At 46.1% G+C, this 20,386-nt stretch overlaps 2 protein-coding genes across 6 annotated transcripts in view; both read right to left on the bottom strand.

Moving 5' to 3' along the window:
• The window catches only part of NHEJ1 (non-homologous end joining factor 1), a 71,613-nt gene extending 59,854 nt beyond the window's left edge, over positions 1 to 11,759 (bottom strand). Inside the window, exons 1-5 of one of the 4 annotated variants that reach the window (XM_081143299.1) lie at positions 11,657 to 11,759; positions 8,994 to 9,274; positions 8,394 to 8,606; positions 2,015 to 2,153; positions 1,386 to 1,444 (exon numbers count right to left, since the gene is read on the bottom strand). In XM_081143299.1, coding sequence (XP_080999425.1) covers positions 1,386 to 1,444; positions 2,015 to 2,153; positions 8,394 to 8,606; positions 8,994 to 9,170 — 588 coding nt within the window. In that variant the 5' untranslated portion in view covers positions 9,171 to 9,274; positions 11,657 to 11,759. The remainder of the gene's footprint in view (positions 1 to 1,385; positions 1,445 to 2,014; positions 2,154 to 8,393; positions 8,607 to 8,993; positions 9,275 to 11,656) is intronic. The other 3 variants (XM_081143298.1, XM_081143300.1, XM_081143301.1) reach the window with 3 other exon arrangements.
• Positions 11,760 to 12,696: 937 nt separating this feature from the next.
• SLC23A3 (solute carrier family 23 member 3) lies at positions 12,697 to 19,234 on the bottom strand (the record flags this gene model as incomplete). 2 transcript variants are annotated; one of them, XM_081143212.1, is made up of 12 exons in its annotated part: positions 12,697 to 13,577; positions 13,673 to 13,768; positions 14,873 to 15,040; positions 15,322 to 15,427; positions 15,893 to 16,146; positions 17,139 to 17,247; positions 17,406 to 17,529; positions 17,852 to 18,033; positions 18,218 to 18,291; positions 18,507 to 18,604; positions 18,728 to 18,885; positions 19,022 to 19,234. In XM_081143212.1, 12 exons carry the CDS (start codon positions 19,184 to 19,186, stop codon positions 13,285 to 13,287), a joined length of 1,827 nt encoding a protein of 608 aa, XP_080999338.1. In that variant the 3' UTR covers positions 12,697 to 13,284. The 2 variants fall into 2 exon arrangements, with proteins under 2 accessions (XP_080999338.1, XP_080999339.1); XM_081143213.1 differs by lacking the exon at positions 15,893 to 16,146 and having other exon boundaries at positions 17,139 to 17,184; positions 17,406 to 17,498; positions 19,022 to 19,186.
• Positions 19,235 to 20,386: the final 1,152 nt, after the last annotated feature.

Raw genomic sequence — 20,386 nt, 5'->3', positions numbered from 1 at the left:
TGGCAGAAGCATAACATGCATAAAGAAAAAAATGTCAGAAACCAAGCTGGATAGCTTAGTAGGCACTAGGTCAGGAAGGGCCCCCTCTACTGAGCTAAGAGAGAGCCTTGCACTGTTTCACTAAGGGGCTAAGGCTTGAACTAGTATGTCACCTCCAGCCTATGTTAATCTTATCCCCAAACTTAGACAGGGGGAGCTGCCAGACAGAAAAAGGGCTAGGAAATCTCTCTTTTGTAAGTCTGGGCTTAATGGTTTCTCTTTCCCCATAAAGACTTGAAACCTATTCTGCTTCAGAACTTAAGAATACACGCTTTCCTTCTGCAGTTACAATTGCTTCAATAGACGGACTTAGCACTCAACTCGCATTTTTTTGTCGTTAGTGTTAAGACCCAAAGCATTAGGGGTCATTGCTCAGCCAACACACAGGGGCAGAACAGAAAGTTCCCCCTCAAGAACACCTGCTGTATGCTTAGCTCTGTGAAAAGTGCTAATTTCAGGTTCAAAAGAAGTATGAGTGACAGCCCCTATCCACAAGGAGTTTACAAATTAGCCTAGAAGACAAGATAGAAATACAAACAATTTATACATAACATAGTATTATAATAGCATTATTTATTTACATAATAAAGTACCAACTTGGGTAACATGCACAGTTAGAAAATAGGGCAATAATACGAAGGTACTAACTGTACAACCAACAAGTCCCAGAAGAGTTAGAGAAGGAGAAGATCAATATTGACTGGTATTATCAAAGGTCACTATTAATAATACTCCCCCTGTTTGGCATTTAACAGATGTTTCTTTTGGCCAAGCTCAATCCTTAGAAGGGAAACCTAGGCAGGAGCTTCTGACAGGCCACAATTATCTACTCCCCATTCATTCCTTTGCCAGTCCCCTTGTATAAACACTGTGATTTTCCACAGCCTACTGTGCCCACAAGACAGTCCCCAAATGGTAGCCCTGTGCTTTCCACCTTCCTCTACTGCGGGATGTTGAAGCGGCCTCGACAAGTAATAATAACTAGCCCCCCCACTCCACAATCCAGACCTGCGATCAGATCTCAACAAGCAAAAATTTAGCAACTGGGCAACCAAGCTTTCCAAGGGTAGAAAATTCCAAATGAAATACCTAGGTACTTTAACAGAGATGTTTTATGAATGTTAATCAGCCCGTTTTTGCCTTTTACGTTCTTTTCCCTAATTTCCCCCCATCTTCTCCACGTACATCTCGAGCTTTATCAGACTCTCTATAGGCAACTTTTTCAGAGAAAGGGCTTCCCGACCATGAGCACAATCTAACGCCCAAACACAAGTCACCACTCGGGCACCTGGGAATGGGAAGTAAAGCCAAGTTGCACAGGAGAAAGGAAATAACAAATGCTCTACCTCTACCATAAACTGTTCCAAGAAGGAATTTTCTTCAAATGGCTCTGTCTTCAACCGATCTATAATAAAGGGAAACAGAAAAGAAATGTGAGTCTTAGGACAAGCTTCCTACCTATGAGATAGAAAGGAAACAGAGTCCAACACTTCTTGGGGACAAGCACAAAGGTGCAATACCCAAAGGTGCCTAGTCCAGGGGGAGAAGGGACGAGAGTGTGCTGGCAAACAGGAGGAGGAGAGGGCGATGAGCATCAAACGGCAGCACGTGCTCCAGGAGTCCTGACACAAAGACAAAGGTCAAGCTGAATTCTTATTCTGAAGTTGCAACGAGCTATGCAGCTTCCTAAAGTCCCAAGTTCACGTTGTCCTCCTACAATTTTGTATAGCTGTTGGCCCCTTTCCAAAGTCTTTCCTTGCCATTGCCTAGGGCATGTCTGGACTCGGTTACGGCTTCTATTGGTCAGCTGGGTGCCGGCCAGGTACTCGAGGCAGAGAGAAGCGTCACCAAGCATCAAGTCTCCAGTTTTGGTCAGTACCCAGCACCCACCCTCGGGGACGTCTCCCCCTTTTCTGAGGCACCTCTGGTTATCTGTACCATTCCCCATCCAACATCTCAAAGAATGTCCTCTCACCTCGGCTCAGTGTAGCCCCACTCTCCTGGTAGTCCTGGATCTCTAGATCCTTCATACAAAGCAATGTTGCCAGCTCCCTCACTTGGCACTGCAATGCCAGACTCATGCCCATCAGAGGACGAATCAAATGCTGGGAGACCTTTCATGGAAGAGATAGCAATTAGCCAATAAATACTGTAAAATACTCTATAACACTGTATTAGGGACTAGCAAAAATACTGAATAAATATTTTCATAGGAACTTATAGTGTCATAGGCAAGCAGTCCATTTACATGAATGCAAACATAAACATAATAATTAAATAAGTGTATAAAAGAAGTTCAAGGATTTTCTTTGAGTCACAGATTTAAAAAAATGGGAAGAATAAAGAATACTCATGAATGCCCAGACAGTGTGGCTCAGTGGTTGAGCATCTACCTAGGACCCAGGAGATTGGGGTTCGATTCCCGCTCAGGGCACATGCCTGGGTTGTGGGCTCGATCCCCAGTAGGGCGCATGCAGGAGGCAGCCGGTCAATGACTCTCATCATTGATGTTTCTATCTCTCTCTCTCCCTCTCCCTTCCTCTCTCTGAAATCAATAAAGACATATTAAAAAAAAAAAAAAAGGTTCCTCATGAATAGATACCTGGAGCAATAATTTCAGGAGAAGGGTGTGGTGCAGCTGATAAGAGGAAAGTGCTAACTCAATTCTCAGCAGAGACTGAGAGACAGACGCAGAAGGTCCAAGTGACCTTCAAGAAATTAGATGTGGCTGCAACACAGGATGCTAGCTGGAATATAATAGGAGACAAAAATCCACAGAAAGTAGAGAGATTTCAAAGTCGAATCTGACCCAGACGCTAATGAAGAGCCATTTCAGGGCTGATGATGGCCCAGAATGAGCCCAGAGTTTCCATCTGTTCCCACCCATGCAGCAGAGACTAAGGCCATTTTTGTAACAGAAGCAAGCCAGTCATCAAGAGACCAGCCTACTGGTGGGAAATAAACCACCCACACACACACCTTGCTCTTAACAAGAGGTAAGCGGTCACCAGCATAGCCATCCTGCAGTGCAGCTAGGATGATGTTCTCATACGATACTGTACAGCTATACAAAATTACCATTTAATTCACCTGTGCAAAGTGTCCATTAGTCTTTGAAAGATGAAAGCCTTAGCCAAAGAAAATAACTAAAATCAATAATCTATTTGTAGCTCGGGGATGTTATCAGAGTTTCTTTCCCTTCCCGCCAGAGATGAACTGAAGGAGGCACTAAGAAGAAATGCCCTAGACCAGAGGTCAGCAAACATTTTCTGTAAGGGCCAGAGAGTCAATATTTTCCGTTCTGCGGCCCATACAGTCCCTGTCGCAATACTCAACTCTGCTTTTGTAGCATGAAAGCAGCCACAGACAACATGTAATAAATGAGGGTGGCTGAGTTCCAATAAAACTTTACACAAATAGGCAGCAAGCCAGAGTTGGCCTGCTGGCCATAGTACACCAACCCTGGCCCTCGATCTAAAACAGGACTTTTAGACAAGGTACCCCACACAGGCTTGAGGTAAGGAAACGGTCCTAGAGTGCCCTAGATGTGCAAGCCAGACTCACCTTGATCAGGATCAGAAGTCTGAACTCTTCAGACTTTTGTTTTTGTTTGCCTTTAATTTTCTAGTAAAACTTACTACTAAAAACTCCAATTGTATTTGGCTCAAACTGAGAGGAAAGAACTTTTTTCCACATTTCTCTGATGGGAGAGGGGAGGTTAGGGATTAGTGGCAGCACCAGGGCCCAATAAATGCAGGGCTACTGGCACAAAGTGGAAGGGCGAGAAATCAAGTTCACCTATAGATACCAGTCACCTCTTTCCACCACACAGCATACCCCAACTGGTACTGTCTGCCAGCTCAGATCCTTAGGATAAACTTAAGCTTCCAGGAACTACTGTCCAGAATGCAGAAGTTCTGCTTTGGGAAAATTTATCTGCTCTAGACCCAACCCTCTTTCCTAGGAATTGTTTTTGGTAACTTTGGTCATGTTCAAGGTAGATCAGGAAGAAAATCAGGTGACTAGTTGTATGAAAGCCGGTCAATGTTTGGTAGGTTGAATTAAAAGTAATTGCACTTGCTAACTAAGCAACATCACCATCCATTTGGTGACAGTCCTCAAATAACAGAAACTCTTAAAGTTAATTAACCAGCCTCTCTCTAGGAGGCTACCTTAATAGCAATTTCTTTGAGTGGCACTAAAAATTACAACATGAGACATGATAAGAAACAGTTGTTAATCAATGCCATTTCTAATTAAACACAGTGACGCTATACCAGGCACCTGAAATTATCTATCAGACTCCAGTGTCTATATAGCAAACAACAAAAAAAGCATTTTATCAGTAAATATTTTAACTTCTAAAATATTTCATAGGCTTGGGTTACATCACTGTGAATCATTGGGGTATAACTCACTTCAAAGTTAGATGAACACTAACTTAGATCAGTTAATTAGAACAAGGCATTGCGGCTGAAGGAAAGGATTTCAAAGCAAATCCACAGACACTACGAGGAAAAATCTTGAAATGCTTTTGGAGGGCAGGGGCACACCCACCCACCCCCTTCACTTACAGACAGCAATACAGGAAGAAATGCAGTTCAACAAGTCATTCAATAAATACCTACTGTGTGCCTAATACATGCTCTAATCCCATGAGGCCTATGCCCTCAAAGAGTTAAGGTCAGGAAGTGTGGTGGATACAGAAGCATGAGTTGACAGTCTCCAAAGGAAAAGCTACTTCTAGTTTCCTGCAATGTCTTCAGATCCATCACAGAGATGTTCACTAGTCATAGGCAGGAGAGCAGAATGGCGGTTATCGATCGCAAGACGAATCGTACCAGGTTTGGATATAGTGAAAAGGGTAGCAGACTGGGAATTAGGAAACCTCAATTCCAGTTCTGGCTCTGAAAGTACCTAGATGTAAAAATGGCTTAATCCCAAGTACTTTCATGGTCCCAATTCTTTCTAAAAATAAAAATTATGAAGTTGGAGTATTTGCTCTCACAGGTCCACTATAATGCTAAGGGTAAGTAATATTCCATGTCTTCTTACTTAATCCTCATAACTCCATAGTAAGGCTGTGATTGGTATCTCTACTTTACAGATAAAGAAACTGAGACTCATAAAAATTCAGTAACTTATCCTAGGTAATGTAAGCAGTCAAAGTGGAGAAGCTGAGTTATAAATTCAGGTCTGCTGGTTCTGAAGCCTGTGGTCTTTGCTCTTTCTACTACCAAAAAAACCTTTGCATGTGAGTCCTAGGAATTATAAAATGGCCAAAGAGGTGACAAAGTTGAAAGTCAAAATATGGAATATCAAGAATTACATTAGAAAAAAATATATAAACAACAACAAAAAGAATTACATTAGATACTAGAAAGAATACACAGTGGAAAGAAGGAGAAGATAAGAGAAGTTGGCCAGAAGTGGAAATTGACTCAGTGTTGGAAAGCAGAGACCCAAAGCTTTATATATCCCATAATATCCTGCAGAGACTTAAGAACTATTGAATTATTAATGTGAATACACTATCTTGTAAAGGGTGTGGGAAAACAGGTACTCTCCTGTATAACTAGGAGTCATGCTGCATAATCTCTCTACAAGACAATTTGGCATTATGTTAGCAAAATTGGAAATGCAAATGTTCCTTGACTCCGCTATTCCACTTTAGGAATTTACCCACACATTTACACACAGAAAATGTAAATACAAGGATATTCACTAAATATAACAACAAAAGAATGGGAACAACTTAAGTGTCTACTAGTAGCGTAACAATTAAACATATGTTGATATCTTATTTAAATAAAACACTATGTTGTCATTAAAATATTAAGGCAGGTCTTCTAAAGGTTTTGTGATGAATGATTTCTAAGTTCTATGCAAGTTACTGAACAGTGTGAATAGCATGCTGCAATTTGTGAAAACACATACATATAACCAGATATTTGATTTTGTGAATATATACATACATACGTCTATAAGAGCTTTCTTTAAGAATTCACAAGAAGCTGGTATCAGTAGTTGCTTTAGAGAACGAAAATGAAGGACTGGGAAAGGGGGTTGAAAGAAGACCTATTTTTTTCAGTGTATACCCTTAAATGTCTGAAATGTTTGTCTTTTCTTTCATGAATTACTCATTCAAAAAAATTAAAAACTATCACAAGAGTGAGTAACAAACAAAAATATGACTGTGTGACCTCACAGACACACACATGAGCTTGAAATAGTATCCACCTACATCCTTGCCAGTGTCCATTGGCTCTAACTTTTTCCCTATAAAGCCTCCTCAGGTTCCGGGATTTCCCTGGGATGACATTCTTCTTCTTGTAAAAATAATCACTTTATCTTACATTAAAGCATAACCATTAATCAATTGTTCAACACTCACTTCTCCGCACAGCCAACCAGGACTCATTCCACTCTGTCTCTTTTCTTACTGCAGCTCCCCAATTAGAGGAGCTTGCCTAGAATAGTTTTTTCTTTACATACTATTTTCAATTATAATATCATTATTGTTTTGAAAGAAAAAAACTATTAGAGCTCATCAGTGTCCAAGGAGAACTGCCTTCCCAATCTCACTATTCTGAGTTTCTAAGGGCTGTGTGAGGCAAAATGAGACTGGCTATTATTCCGCTTCCTAAAGGCAGCCCAAATATTGTCTGCTCAGAGCAAGCATTATTAAGGAAACAGTGCCCCCTGGTGTTACTAAGGAAAAGTTACAGGGGTTTTGAACAAAATAGGTCAGTGCTATATATGCAAGCAGGATGGAAAATTTCATAAGAATTTCAATTAAAATCAACAAATATGAGTGACTATTATCTGTTAAGCACTGTTGATGGGCCTTAGAAATTCAGAGTTGAATTATATATAGTTCTCCAAACACTCAAGTCTAGCTTTACTGGGTTCCAGATCAAAATAAAAAACAGAGAACAGTTTCTCAAAAGGCACTTTGTTGTATTCACTCTATTGATGCCAAAGTACCTCTGGGAAACTAAAGAAGGGAGATAGGAAATGATGCCCACTTGTCAGATCCTTTTACTGATAAACCTACACCCTTAGTCTTACATAGAAGACCCCCCCCTCCTCTAAGGCTACTGGCTGAAACATGTTCTGTTTACATGGAAGTGAAGGAGAGATCAGCAGCATCAATGTCTGCAAACTAATTCTTTTTTTTTTTTTTTAATATATCTATTGATTTCAGAGAGAGGAAAGGAGAGAGACAGACAGACAGACAGAAACGTCAATGATGAGAGTGTCATTGGGGATTAAGCCCGCAAACCCAGGCATGTGCCCTGACGGGGAATCGAACCCTGATCACCTGGATCCTAGGTTGACACTCAACCGCTGAGCCACGCCCGGCTGGGCGCAAACTAATTCTTAATGTCCACTCTCAAATAACCAATTTCTAATAAAAGCCCTTGGGGTGTAGCTACAAGTGAGCAGAGGACATGATCCCCCTAGTCCCTGAAAATGGGCTCTCAAGTCAGACCTATCTGCAAGTCAAATTCCAGTTCATTCATTTATAAGCTGGAAACCTTTGAACAAATTACCATCAATGTCAGTTTGCTACTCTGAAACACAGGGAAAATAATAGTCATCTTACAGGACAACTGTAAGGATTAAATGATGAGGTAATGTTCAGAAAGGTACCTAACACAGGTACATACTCTACCCTGTTGCCAGAGTGATCTGGATAAATTACAAATTGGATCACACTTAAAGTTTTTCAATGAATCCATGTTTCCTTTGGGATAAAATCCAAACTCACTAGAACCCTTCAATCTAGCCACTGCCTACCTTATTTCTCAACTCCCTGTAGTCACGACGTTCCCCCAATTGCCCCCCACTAAAACTTTTCCAGGCCTCTCAAAATGCACTCTTGCCTAGAATGACCTCTTTATTTTCTCCCAGTTAGTTCCTACTCATCTTCAAAATTCAGCTCAGAAACTATCTCTTCAAGAAGGTTTGTCAGATCTTCAATCACCCTGGGCTTACCTCGATCAAAGAATTTACCATACTTTATCCTGTTACCTGTCTGTCTTCTCACTAGATTATGAACTCCAGGAATAGGCTACGTTGCCTTAGATCTGGACACCCAACAATTGGCCATAGTAGATGCTTAATAAATGTTGAATAAAGATACACAATGAAGTGTGTAGACCCAAACTCTGCTCCCTTTGCAAGGAAAGGATGTACCAGTCAAGAATCCCTTTACCCTCTGTCTAGACAAGGAAAGTTTTCAAATTGGAGAATTTCAAATGGAGTTTCAAAAACGTAAGAGCACCTAAAGTTTCACCTCAAAGCAGCTAGCAGTCCCCTTCCCTACCCCATACTTGAATTTCACTTACCAGGGAAGGGCTAGCTAGAATGCAGTGAAAATTCCAATAGAAGGGGAGACCAGAGAGCTCACTCCGTACCCGTAGTATCAGTGCCTCCGCCACACGATCACAGGAGAAGGTAGCTTTTCCAGGGCAAACAATGTCCTTCAACAGAGGGCGAAGCAGATCATCCAAATGACAGAGAAAAGCCTCAGGGGGGGCAGTCAGGCGCTTGTTCAGCTCCTAAAAAGACAGCAAGGATTGTACAGAGTGGGGGTGCTCAAAGGAAACTGACTCCTTCATAAGTAACAGCAAAAGAAAACTGTGGTTAACATGAAGACAGTGGGCATGAAAAGAGAGATCAACCGGCCTACTTCACAATTCTGCCTTGTACTGTATGCACTACAGAAACTAACACACAGACACACACAGACACACACAGCCATATGGAAAGATCCCAGGGCTATAGGTAGAAGTGCAGGACATTGATTAGAACTGTCTCAATCTGACTCAACCTTCCTTGACAACTGGCAGGCTAGCAAGCTGGTTGGTATTAATGCCCCCTGACCTTCACTAGGAAAGAAATTATATCCATTACCACAACACAGCAATAATGCCCTTCACACTTACCTTGCCTCGCTGGCTGACCACACTAGCATCCACCTGTTCATGCCACACCTCATGAAGATCTGAAACCAGCAAGGCATAGCCTTGCTTGGTGACATAAGCCTTAACCAAGAGGGAGTTTTCGGCAAGCTGTAGCCATGCCCACGGCTGCATCAACAGGCCTTGCTCCAGTTCCTCCATCTGCAGGAAAGTCTTAATTTAGCAGTGTCCCAGGGTACCAAAGGCCTCCGGGTGGGGGGACCACCACACAGTTCAATATCAAATAAGTCTCATGAAACTCCTCCCTAATAAAACAGAAAGCATGGATTTACATTCTACCCCTCATCCCCCCACTTTCCCACCCCCAGTATATAACCAACTAAGCACAAACCTTAGTAACTCTTGGCCACTAAAAATCTATTTAGAATTTTGAGGGATCTTTCCCCCATATTAAGTTCCTAGAGGGCATGAAATATCTTTCTTCTATAGTGTTTAAGCCTCAGCATATTGGTATTAGTATTTCTGCTTTCTAATAATATAACTTGATGTGGAAACCTAAACCATTCTTGTTGCATATTTATCAAATTCCTAAGAAATATGTCAGTGTTATCCTTTCCCAGAACTTCTAGAAGAGAAGGAATAGTTCTTGTCTCATAAAACATCATAAATCATAAGTGTCATCAGAGGAAATTCAAATTAACTGATCCTTATCTAAAAACAAAACTCTGGAAGCTCTCAGAATTTCAAAAATATCTCTCTATATATATATCTATATATATATCTATATATTCTCTAAACAGCTATATATATTCCATAAATATATATATGACAAATACAATATATAATAATATAATAAACAATAAATATATAATAACATAAATATATATTCCCTAAAACAGATTCTTAATCTAGAATCTATGTATGTGAATCCTCTGGAATTGCACGCAAAATTTGTGTACATGCACATACTCATTTGGGGAGAAGCAATCTGCAGCTGTTGACAAATTCTCAAAGGAATCAATGACACACAAATAAAGAGCTAATAAACACTGTCCAGAGCAAACAGGAAAGCCCAAATCCCATTTCAAGAAGAACCTGAAAGTCTAAGAAGTCATGAATACAAGACAGAGTACATCGCAGAGACAGAGATGATGAATTAACATCCACTTCGCTTGCCCCCCAAATCCCCACCCAAGGCACTGCGAATAATGAGACCATGCCCTGCTGCACATCCTGGAACTACTGGAAACCAGCTTTTCTACTTCAACAGTTCAACTTGTAGCCTTAACCTAGTAGATATTCAGAAACTATGGCTACCTGACAAGAAGTCTGATTTTTCCTGTGGTTTAAAAAAAGGGGGGAGTGTTATAATTTCCTTCTCTATTTCAGTATATAAATACGAAGTGCAGAGGGGGGAGGCATCTCAGAATATTAAAAAAATTCCTTGGATTTCATTAACAAAGTTATCCTTGTTTGTTCCAGTCATTTCCATCTCAGTCTAAGCCATTCTTCCAACTATAACTTGTTTTTGAAGCACAGCCTTGTAACATAATTTGTAGAGTCAGTAGACAGGTGAAATATAAATATACATTGTGATTTTTATTAGCAGCAGTCTCAAAACCTTGTTTGTCGAATGGTCAGTCACTCGGTCACATTTCCAACCTTGCTTTTCCTACTGGGAAGAGCAGCCCTTGGAACGATTAAGCTAATCCTCGCTGTACCAGAGTTCACCGCCAAAGGTCACAGTCCCAAGTGAAGTCGCCAAGCCTTTCTCCCCCTTATAGGCACCACCAAGAGTGTACTCTGATTCACTAAAATTGGGTTGATTATCCAGGCCCATCACATCAGAAAGCCCGGAAGCTCAAGACCATCAAGTTGTATGGATGCGGGGGTTTTGTTGTTTTGTTTTGGGGGTGGAGGCGCAGTTTAAAGTGTGGCCGGGGTCAACAGGCCCCATCGAAAGGTCTGACACTCAGAACCAGACACGGGGTGAGCTGCAGCCTGAGGCCTCTCTACCCCAACCTTTTTCTTTTGTTCTTCAAGGCAGCCTTTAACCTTCACGTTTACCAGAGTCACCCGTTTATTATTCTTGAATGAAGTAGGGGTGCGCCGAGCGCCAAGAGCGAGGTGGGGTCACCGGAGAACCCGGTCCGCACCAAGCCCCGCCCCTAAGCCGTGAGGCCCTTTCCGCGCAGTTCCTCCTCCACCCTGCAGAGGGCAGCAAGGCCCTAGGGACCCTCCGGGCGGGACCGCGCCCGGTCCCTCGAGGAGGGGACAAACCCTCGCTCCCGTGACCACAGCCCCACCCCGGAGCCCCGCCTGGCGTCGTCCCCATCAGCCCTCGCTAGAAGGGCCTTAGCCCTCAGCCTTTGCATTTCTACAGCCCTGGCCGCACCGCGGCGCAGCTCGGGACCCCTCAGGAGGTAACAGAGCCGACCACCCGCAGCTTTGTGCACCAAGCAGCCTACGGAGCAGTAGCCCACAGGCCCCGCCTCGCAGCCGGGAGGCGGTCTGCGCACGCGCGGCCCCGAGGGCCCGCCCACCCCCAGCGGTCGGCCCCGGAACGTGGGCCGCCCGCGGGTCCCTCCAGGGAGGGAGCGCCTGTGCCCGCGCCAGCACTTAGGGTCCGAGCAGCCCTAGCCACCCGGCCCCGGCTCCGGCCCCAACTCGAGCCCGACCCCACCTACCGTGAGCGGCTGCGACAGCTCCCACCCTCCCTGCAGCAGGCCCGCGGGCCCGCGCAAACCGAAAGGCCTAAAGTAGAGGCATTCCCCACCCCCCACGGGAGGCGGGGCCTTGGGGCACGGGGGCGGGGCCCGGGCCTGGCGTGGGCGGGACATCTGGGCCCAGGAGCTGATTGAAGGCCACCCGGCCGTGACAGCTCTCGAGGCAGGGCAACCGGCTGTTAGCTGCAGGGGTATCGTGCTGGCCCAGTGCAAGGAATGCCGGGTGAGGTGCAGGAGAGGGATCCCTATATTTGGACTTGTCAATAAATATCGCTTCCCCCACACACACCTGTCCAAGCTCTTTGATATACATAGGGAGAGGGTTGAACTTCACTAGATAATCTCTTGGGTCTTCACCAGCACTTGCGCTATTTAAGGGCTGTGTCTCCTAGCCCAGCCAGCGTGGCTCAGTGGTTGATCCTCGATCCAGGAGGTCAGGGTTTGAGTTCGATTCCTGGTCAGGACACATGCCCGAGTTGTGGGCTTGATCCCCGTTAGCGGGTGTAGGAGGCATCCGATCAATGACTCTCTCTCATAGATGTTTCTATCTCTTTCTTCCTCTCTCTAAACTCGATAAAAACATTTTTAAATTTTTTTTAAAAAAGAAATGTGTCTCCCAAGCAAAAACCCCATGCTCTGACCTCTTCCTTTACCTCCTTCTTGTCTCATTTCTCCCTCCCTCCATTCCCATAATTATGCTTCATCACCACTGAGAAGCTTGAAATCCCTCAACTCATCTTGTACTTCATATAACTTACAATTTTTGAGCTGGATACTTGAGCCTGAAAAATTCTCCCCTTGCATTTTCCACAAGCCCAAATCTTCCTCTTGCTAAGGGCAGCCTCAGTGCTGCTTCTTACATAAAGCCCTTCCCACCATCCCCAGTCAGAATTGTTTCTTCCTTTTTGCTCCCATAGCATTGTTTTAATCTTTATTACAGACTACCTTCTGCTTTGGATTTTAGTAATTACATAAGTTTTTATTTATTTATTTTTAAAATATATATCTTTATTGATTTCAGAGAGAAGAAGAGAGGGGGAGAGAGATAGAAACATCAATGATGAGAGTCATTGATCTACTGCCTCCTGCACTCCCCACACTGGGGATAGAGCCGAAGCCCAGGCACATGCCCTGACCGGGAATCAAACTGCAATCTCCTGGATCATAGGTCTATGCTCAACCACTGAGTCACACTGGCCAGTCTACATATGTCTTTTTAAACCATGAGTGTCTTGAGAGCGCAGGGACCCTGTCTTATCCATACCTGTAGTTCCAGGATCTTGTACATGGGAAGCGCTCTATAAATATTTAAGTGAATGCTGGAGTTCAAGTATAGATAGTTCACAGACAAAATCTCATTTATTCATTCATGACCCCTGCTCTGGAACAGTTAGGCCTAATTAAGAGAAGGAAAGGCAACACACCTATTGGGAAACAAGACATCATGTGGGTCCATTTTACACACACACACACACACACACACACACACACACACACACTCCCTAGGAGAAAGTAGAGCCTGGGAGTTGACTCTCCAGCAAGCTGGGAGATAGGGCAATCTAACCAGGGCAGAAGTATGAGTCCTGCAATTAATGGGATCTAAGTTCTTCTCTGTAAGACCTGGGGCACTGCTCCCCCAAACCAGGCAGCAAGTCAACTGTCTCTTCTGGCTCAGTGGGCCCTCCTTCCTCATTCCCAGGGTCTTCAGGCAGTGGGCAGAGGCAACAGAAGGGCTGGGGGATGCAGGGACACAGGTTTTGGAGGGGGAAAGGAAGCTCATACTCTTGAGCAGCCTTCCCCCTGGACTTCTGAGACATCCAGGCTTTTTGGGCAATGAAAGGGGGCGGTAGCCCTTGACCCAGGCCTCGCTCAAGCCGTGTGCCTACAAAATAGAGAGGTTGGTCAGGCCATTGCCCAGACCAGGGAGTGATGACTTCCTGGCCACTCCCAGTCTGCTAGGGCCTGGCCTCAACTTACCAGGAATGGTATTCTCTAGGAGAAAGCCCAAGAGTCCTGCCAGGAAGATGGGCTCTGCGAGCAGTGAGCGAAGTAACACATCCAAGGGACTCCAGCCTACAGGATGTTGAGACCAGGCAGGAGGGGAACCCTGAACCTATGCAAGGCCAAGGAGTCTTGTACTACCAGACCTAAATCTAAGTCTTGGACTAAGGACAGATCTTTCTGAATTGCTGTTCCATCCCCTTTGTCCCTCTACCCTTCATTTCCCATACCCAGGCCCTTCCCACAGCCACATGCCCTCCAGATATGCTTTGATAGTTCCAGGCTCCCTGTCTCTGGAAAGTTTTGTATTAAAATTCCCAACCTTATTTCCCATCTACCTTCTGTGCTCTAGCCTGGGTTTTTCAACTTCAGCACTACCAATAATTTAGACCAGGTAATTCTTTGAGGGGGGCTGTCCTGTGCATTGTAGGATATTTAGCAGCATCTCTCTGCTCACTGCATGCCAGTAACAATCCCCTTTTTGTAACAGCCAAAAATGTCTCCAGACATTGCCAAAATCATCCTCAGTTGAGAACCACTGCCGCTTGCTAAGCTGACCTAACTAAGCTATTGCTGCTCTCAAGACATCCCCTATGACTTCCTACTTCTATGTCCTTGTTTATGATGGTTCCTCCAACATATGTGTTTAAACCTTACTATCCTTCAAGGCCTGCTCAATGTTACTTTCTCCATAAAACTTACCTGGATCATCTCAAACAACAAGCCATCTCTCTCTTCACCACTGAGCAGCACAGCTCTTTATCTGAACCTTTCCTGTTATGTGCCTACACATCTAATTTCTTCAACTAGACTGTAACATCTGGAGGCACCAAGGAACTTGCATGGTGCTCAATAAATATTTGCTAAACAAATGGATGAATTGCCTGGCCAGGCGTGGCTCAGCGGTCAAGCATCAACCTAGGATCCAGGAGAGTGTGGTTCAATCCCCAGTTGGGCGTGCAGGAGGCAGCCGATCAATGAGGACTCTCATCACTGATATTTCTGTCTTTATCTCTCCCTCTCCCTTCCTCTCTCTGAAATCAATAAAGATATATATATTTTTTTAAATGGATGAACTATTTATATGAAAACCCAGAGAAGGGTGTGGGGCCTGCACCTCGAGCCTTAAGCCCTTGCTTTCCTGATACTGAGCAACTCCTCCCCCCTCCCTCCCACCTGTGCTCAGCAGGACTGGAGCTTCACGAAGCCACCTTGGCAGCAGAAGGGCCATGAAGATGGAGAAGCCAACAACGAAAACATTCCGCCCAGAGTCAATGTCAGCCAGGTGGAAGCTGGAGAGTCCAGTAGACAGAACCACGGCCTGGGTCACACCCAACACTCCACCTGTCTCATAGGAAAGCAACCAGAGGGGTTGAGCCCGGGCTGGCACAGCAGGGAGTATTGCAGGGTGGGGCAGATTGTGATGGAGAGAGATGACCAAAAGGCTCATTTCTGCTTCTGCTAGAAACCCAATCAAGGACTTCTGTTGGGCTGAGAAAATGGAAGGCGGCTGACATACATATCCCTGTATCAGAAAAAGAGTGCCAGCCACAGCAACCAGTTGGGCTACGGGGGGGGGGGGGGGGTACTAGGTCAATACCAGTCCTGCTGATACATCCACTCACCAAGAACAGGCAGCGGAACGGTGGTGAGGAGCTGGGCCAGCCTTGGGGAGAGACCAAGCCCCATGCAGAGCAGCCCCACCAAGCAGGCCACTCGCCGAGATCCCGCCTACACGAAGAAGAGACGTTAGAAAACACAGCCCCCTCCTTGACTATTCCAAGTGTTTTCCTGGTGGCCTCTTCTTATCATTTGAATCCCAACTCAACTGCTACCCTTCCAAGAAGCATCCCCAAGCACTCTACCTAAAGGGGCCTCCTTTACTCAACTTTACCTTGATTATGCTTTTTTCTTACATTGTCTGCCTCTCCCTCTCTGAAGTCCCCAAGAAAGCAGGGACTTTATCTGATTCATTTTTTACTGGAACCCCAGCCCTGGTACAGTGCCTGAGGCATAAAAGGAGTTTAGTATTGATTTGGTGTCTTTCTTACACTCCTAGCCCCTTACTATTTCTAGGCACCTCCCTAAATGAGAGCACTGATGCGAAGTGCCTAACAGGAGCACAGCACACAGCTGTCAGTCAGCGTGAGTCCCCTTCTTTTTGTACTTCCAGCGCCTCCCATCCTGTCCACATACCTGGAAAAGACTCACTGTGCCCATGTTGGGGAAGCTGGATGCAGTGCCCATGGGGCTCCCCAACAGCCCAGCCAGCACACTTCCCAGGCCCTCCAGGCTCAGACCCCGACTGCAGGCTTGTGGAGGTGGAGAAGGCAGATGCAGCAGCCGGCCACACAGGGCGTAGCAGCCCAGGGAGCTGATGGAGGTGGCCAAGGCCATGGAGAGGCCTGCAGCCAGAGCCCGCGGCGTCAGCAAGGGCCAGACCCACTCAGCTGAAGAGGGAGAAAGTGTCACTTTGGGGCCAGACTCAAGTCCGGAGCATCCCCGCCTCCAAAGGACTGTGCTACAAGAATCCTAGAGGCCCCATTGTCTTTGAAGATGTCTTAGGACATCAAACTATTGGGATAAAGACCATCTCTTTACCCTGGTCTAAAAGGCCCTCTTTGTTCTGACCCTTACCTCTCTCCCTTTAGCCTCATCTCCCACCACACTCTGCCTGGCTCCCTTCACTCCAGATATACTGGCCTTGTTTAAGGCCCTTGTATTTGCTGTGTTGCTGGCCACCACAGGGCTTTTGCATATGCTGTTCTCTCCACCTAGAATGCTCTTCTCTCTTCCTTCACCCAGTTAGCTCCTACTCATCCCTCACATCTCAGCTCAATGATCACTTCCTCAAGAAGACCTTTCCTGACCTCTCTGATAAAGTCAGACTCCCCAGTATGCTCTCATCACACAATATTATCTCCCCTTTGTTACACTTACCACATGCAATTCTGCATTTACTTGGATGCCTATTTAATTAGTATCTGTATTGCCCAACAGATGATAAGCTTCATGAAAACGGGTACTATGTCTGTCATATTTATCTTTATGTCCCGTATCAAGTACCTAGCACTTAATTGGCACTCAACAGATGTTCGTCAAATTGATGAATGAGCAAATTTCAGATACAACACCTCAAAAGCAACCTTTACACACAGGTCACTGACTCAAATGCCTGTGGGGTAGGTAACATGAATGTGTAAAGGGTAGGGGGTACCAGCAGGGAGCAGTGGGATTTGCAGATACCTCTTAACACTAAATAAAACATCTGTGGTGAGGGACGGGCATTGCCTCAAGAATGACAATTTCCCTTCCCTGTGTGTTTTGAGAAAACACAAAATTTAACTCAGATATGAAATTCATTAAGTCTTGAGTTAAAAACAAAACAAAACACAGACACTTTTATTTCAGTAAGAGGATGGAGAACTAGGAGAAAACGTACTTGGGCGAGGCAGCCAAAACCACGGTGACTCAGTGGGGGCAGACAGCTCCAGGGGGCTGAGACCCAGAAGGGCAGAGATGATCCACACACAAGCCACTGGGACCAGTACCTGAGGGGCGAGACTGAGATGGAAAAGAGCCCCTCCCCCAGATCCTTCTGGGCCAGCTTTAGAGGAGTAACAAAGGCCAAAGGGTAGGGGGTGGGTCGAGGACATGTTCCATGCCAGCCCTTCTAATCTTGACTGCCCCTGCCCAGAGCCCCACGTACCGAGAGGAGCCGGAAGGCAGGGATGTGAGTGCAAGTTGAAGAGGTTGAAGCTGGTCTCCAGGGGCATAGGGGTAACTGGCAGGAGCCCAGGTGCTGAGAACAGACCACCATGAGCAGAATAAGCCTAGGAGAGAGATGGAGTTTGAGAGGCAGGAGGAAGCAGGCATCCTGAGGCAGGTAATGGAGGTAGGAGTGGCAGAATACCATAAAAGAGGGTTCCAGAGAAAAAAGCCCCCATGGACGGGGAAGGAGGGCAGCTTAGGGGTCAGCAGGAGACAGTGTGAAAGTTAGGGAGACTAAATGGATCCAGCAAAAGCCCTGGATTCCAAATCCACAAAGTTGTTCCTGCTCAGATGGCTGCTCAGTCTGGTAGGTCCAGCAGCTATGCCCTCCCCCATCCTGCACACCCCACTGGTCACCACCCCAGCCTCTCAGGACTTACGTACAGCAAGGCCAGCCCCCAGTGACCAGAGCAGAACAGGGCCACCTCCCTGTGAGCAGAGAGTCCTGCCACAACCAGGCTGGGGGCCAGCACCAGGGGTCCACAGTGGAGGAACAAGTAGCCAGGAGCTCCCAACAGTCCCAGCGTGCCCTGCAGCAGCCCAGACACCACCACTGCCCCAGACACCTAGTGGAGTGGATGAGAAGAACAGAGAATAGAAAAACAGAGTCCATCTGAGTTGACCTCAGCTGGACTTCCTAATTAATTCCAGGGGCAGGTGCCTCCCCAGAGCCACCCCCACCTCCTTCTCCCAGAGCAGCTCAGTCCCTGCATAATGGAAACCAGAGCCTCCCAATCCCCAAGCACTTACCTCTCGGAGAGAAGTGTTCCAGAGTTCCAGGCTACGGCAGCCAGGCCCCTCACACAGGTGCAGTATGTGGGAGGCTGGAAAGTTGGGGGCATGAAGAGGAGAGGAGAGGGGTAAATGGGATGGAGATCCATTGCCATGCAGTCCTAGCTGATGCCTGGCACAGCTCCAAGACCCCAGAGTGCCTCACAGTCCCACCACTGCCTATTCTCAATCCTGCACCTACCTACACCTGTATGCTCGGATTAGCACCCAACCCTACCCTCGCCCCATGCCCTTGTTCTGTGCTCACAGTTTCCAGGTGTCTGGATGGCCAAAGGCAGCTTTTGGTTGGTCAGCACCAGAGCAGGGACAAGGAACTCAAAGGATGGAGCCTGGACAAGAGGCAACCTATAGGAACAGCGGCCCCAGCAGGTCTGGAAACAGGTGGCAGCCAAAAGGACTTCCCAAGCCTCTCCTACCTGCCCCCTCCCCCCTGGGATCTGCCCTCTCCCTCTAGGAAGTCCCTCTTACCTGCTGCCCATCCAAGTTTGCAGGATGGTAGACACACCACATGAAAAGAGGCTGGAGGCCAGGAGGTGGGCAGGGGAGTAAGAGAGTCCTCCTGGGGGTAGGCTTCGAAGCAGAAGCAGGTGGGAGGCACAGAGCAGAGAAGCCAGGACCAAAATATGCTGCAGGTGGAGATATGGGAAGGAGGGTCTTCAGAAACAGGCAGAAATACCTATTTCCAGAGAATTTCTCGTGCCATATCTACTCCCCAAATACCCCCTTTCAGCCAGCACCAACTTCTGCACATCTGCCTCCTACCTGCAAAGCCAGAAGACAGCCAAGGCCCCAGGAAGGAGGCCCACATAGAGAGGCCCAAGAGTGGGAAGAGGGATTTTGGACAGCAGGCCGTGGTGGCAGGGGAGCCCTGGCATCCTGGGAGCCCACCAATTGGAGTTGAATGGGATGGGGGTGTGATCGGCTCATGGGGTCCTGCCTTTCGTCTTGTGTTGACTGCCCTGGGCCAGAATTAAGTAAAGTAAGAGGTCAGAGTTTGGGTGAAGTTAGCTGCCTGGAGTGGGGAGGTGGTTGGGGTGTCAATGAAGCAGAGCGAAGGAATGAGATTTGGGACAGGACGCGGCTCTTTCACCTTTGCCCAGCTCCTGTGCAAATTCTATCATCTATTAACTGGGAACCATGTTCTGGAACCCTCCCTCAAGAATCTCCATCTAGATCCCCTGTTCTGGTCTCTGTAAAGCAGGATAGGAGGAGTCGGGAGACCTAGAAAATAGATAGATTTCGGACTGTGTCCCCTCCTCGCCACCACAATCTGGAACCATCATTACACTGTAGTCCTCAACCCTGTCAGGGTCAAACCCCTTGGACTCCCTCAAATGGAAATGCATGGGTAATGAATGACACATATGACAACTGACCACACTCTATATATAATGTCCTCGCTGTAATATAAAGGACAAATAAAGTAATTTATGATAAAAGGTATTTCATTATGTGGAAGTGTGGGCCCAACTAAACCAGAACACAATGAAGTGATCCAGCCCCACCTCCACACATAGAATCACCATGGATGCAGTGGTTACAATGCCAAGTGATGCTGGTGCTTTCTGGTTGATTCATGACCACAGGCAGTGCTGCCATTGGTGACCTGATGCTCCAAAGTAGTGAATGAGTTCATGGAAAGTAAGTTTTAATTTGCATGGAGGTGCATTCCTGGAAAACTAAGTCTTTTTCAAAATGTACCAAAAGGAGTTTGTGAAGTTAGATAGTTCTAGGGTAAAATATTAACAGGGTTTTCTTAGGCAGGATGTGCAGCCAGTCATTCCAAAGTCATCTTGGGAATTCTTCCTAATAAGAGGGGTCCTGAGCATATCAGGATGTCTAGCATTCTGCCCAGGCCTACTAAATGCCAGTAGCATACCTTCAAATTTTTGCATCAAAAAATGTCCCATAAATTTCCAAAATGCCCCCTCAGGGGCAGACAGTACACCCTACTATGGATCATCTTAAGCAGTCCCAAATATCCTCAGCCCAGCTGCCCAGAGAGGTTTTCCTTCTTCCAATAATAACCCAGCCTTGGACTGCTCTTATCACTGACCACCACCACGTGCCCGACTGGATTGGGAGTCAGGATTCACAGGTGTCCTCAGGGCTTGCCCTCAAGCTGTT

This window comes from Miniopterus schreibersii, assembly GCF_964146895.1.
Source record: "Miniopterus schreibersii genome assembly, chromosome: 7".
Classification (NCBI taxonomy): domain Eukaryota; kingdom Metazoa; phylum Chordata; class Mammalia; order Chiroptera; family Miniopteridae; genus Miniopterus; species Miniopterus schreibersii.
Note: the sequence above shows the minus strand (reverse complement) of the source record. Positions and strands in the feature narration are given on the sequence as shown.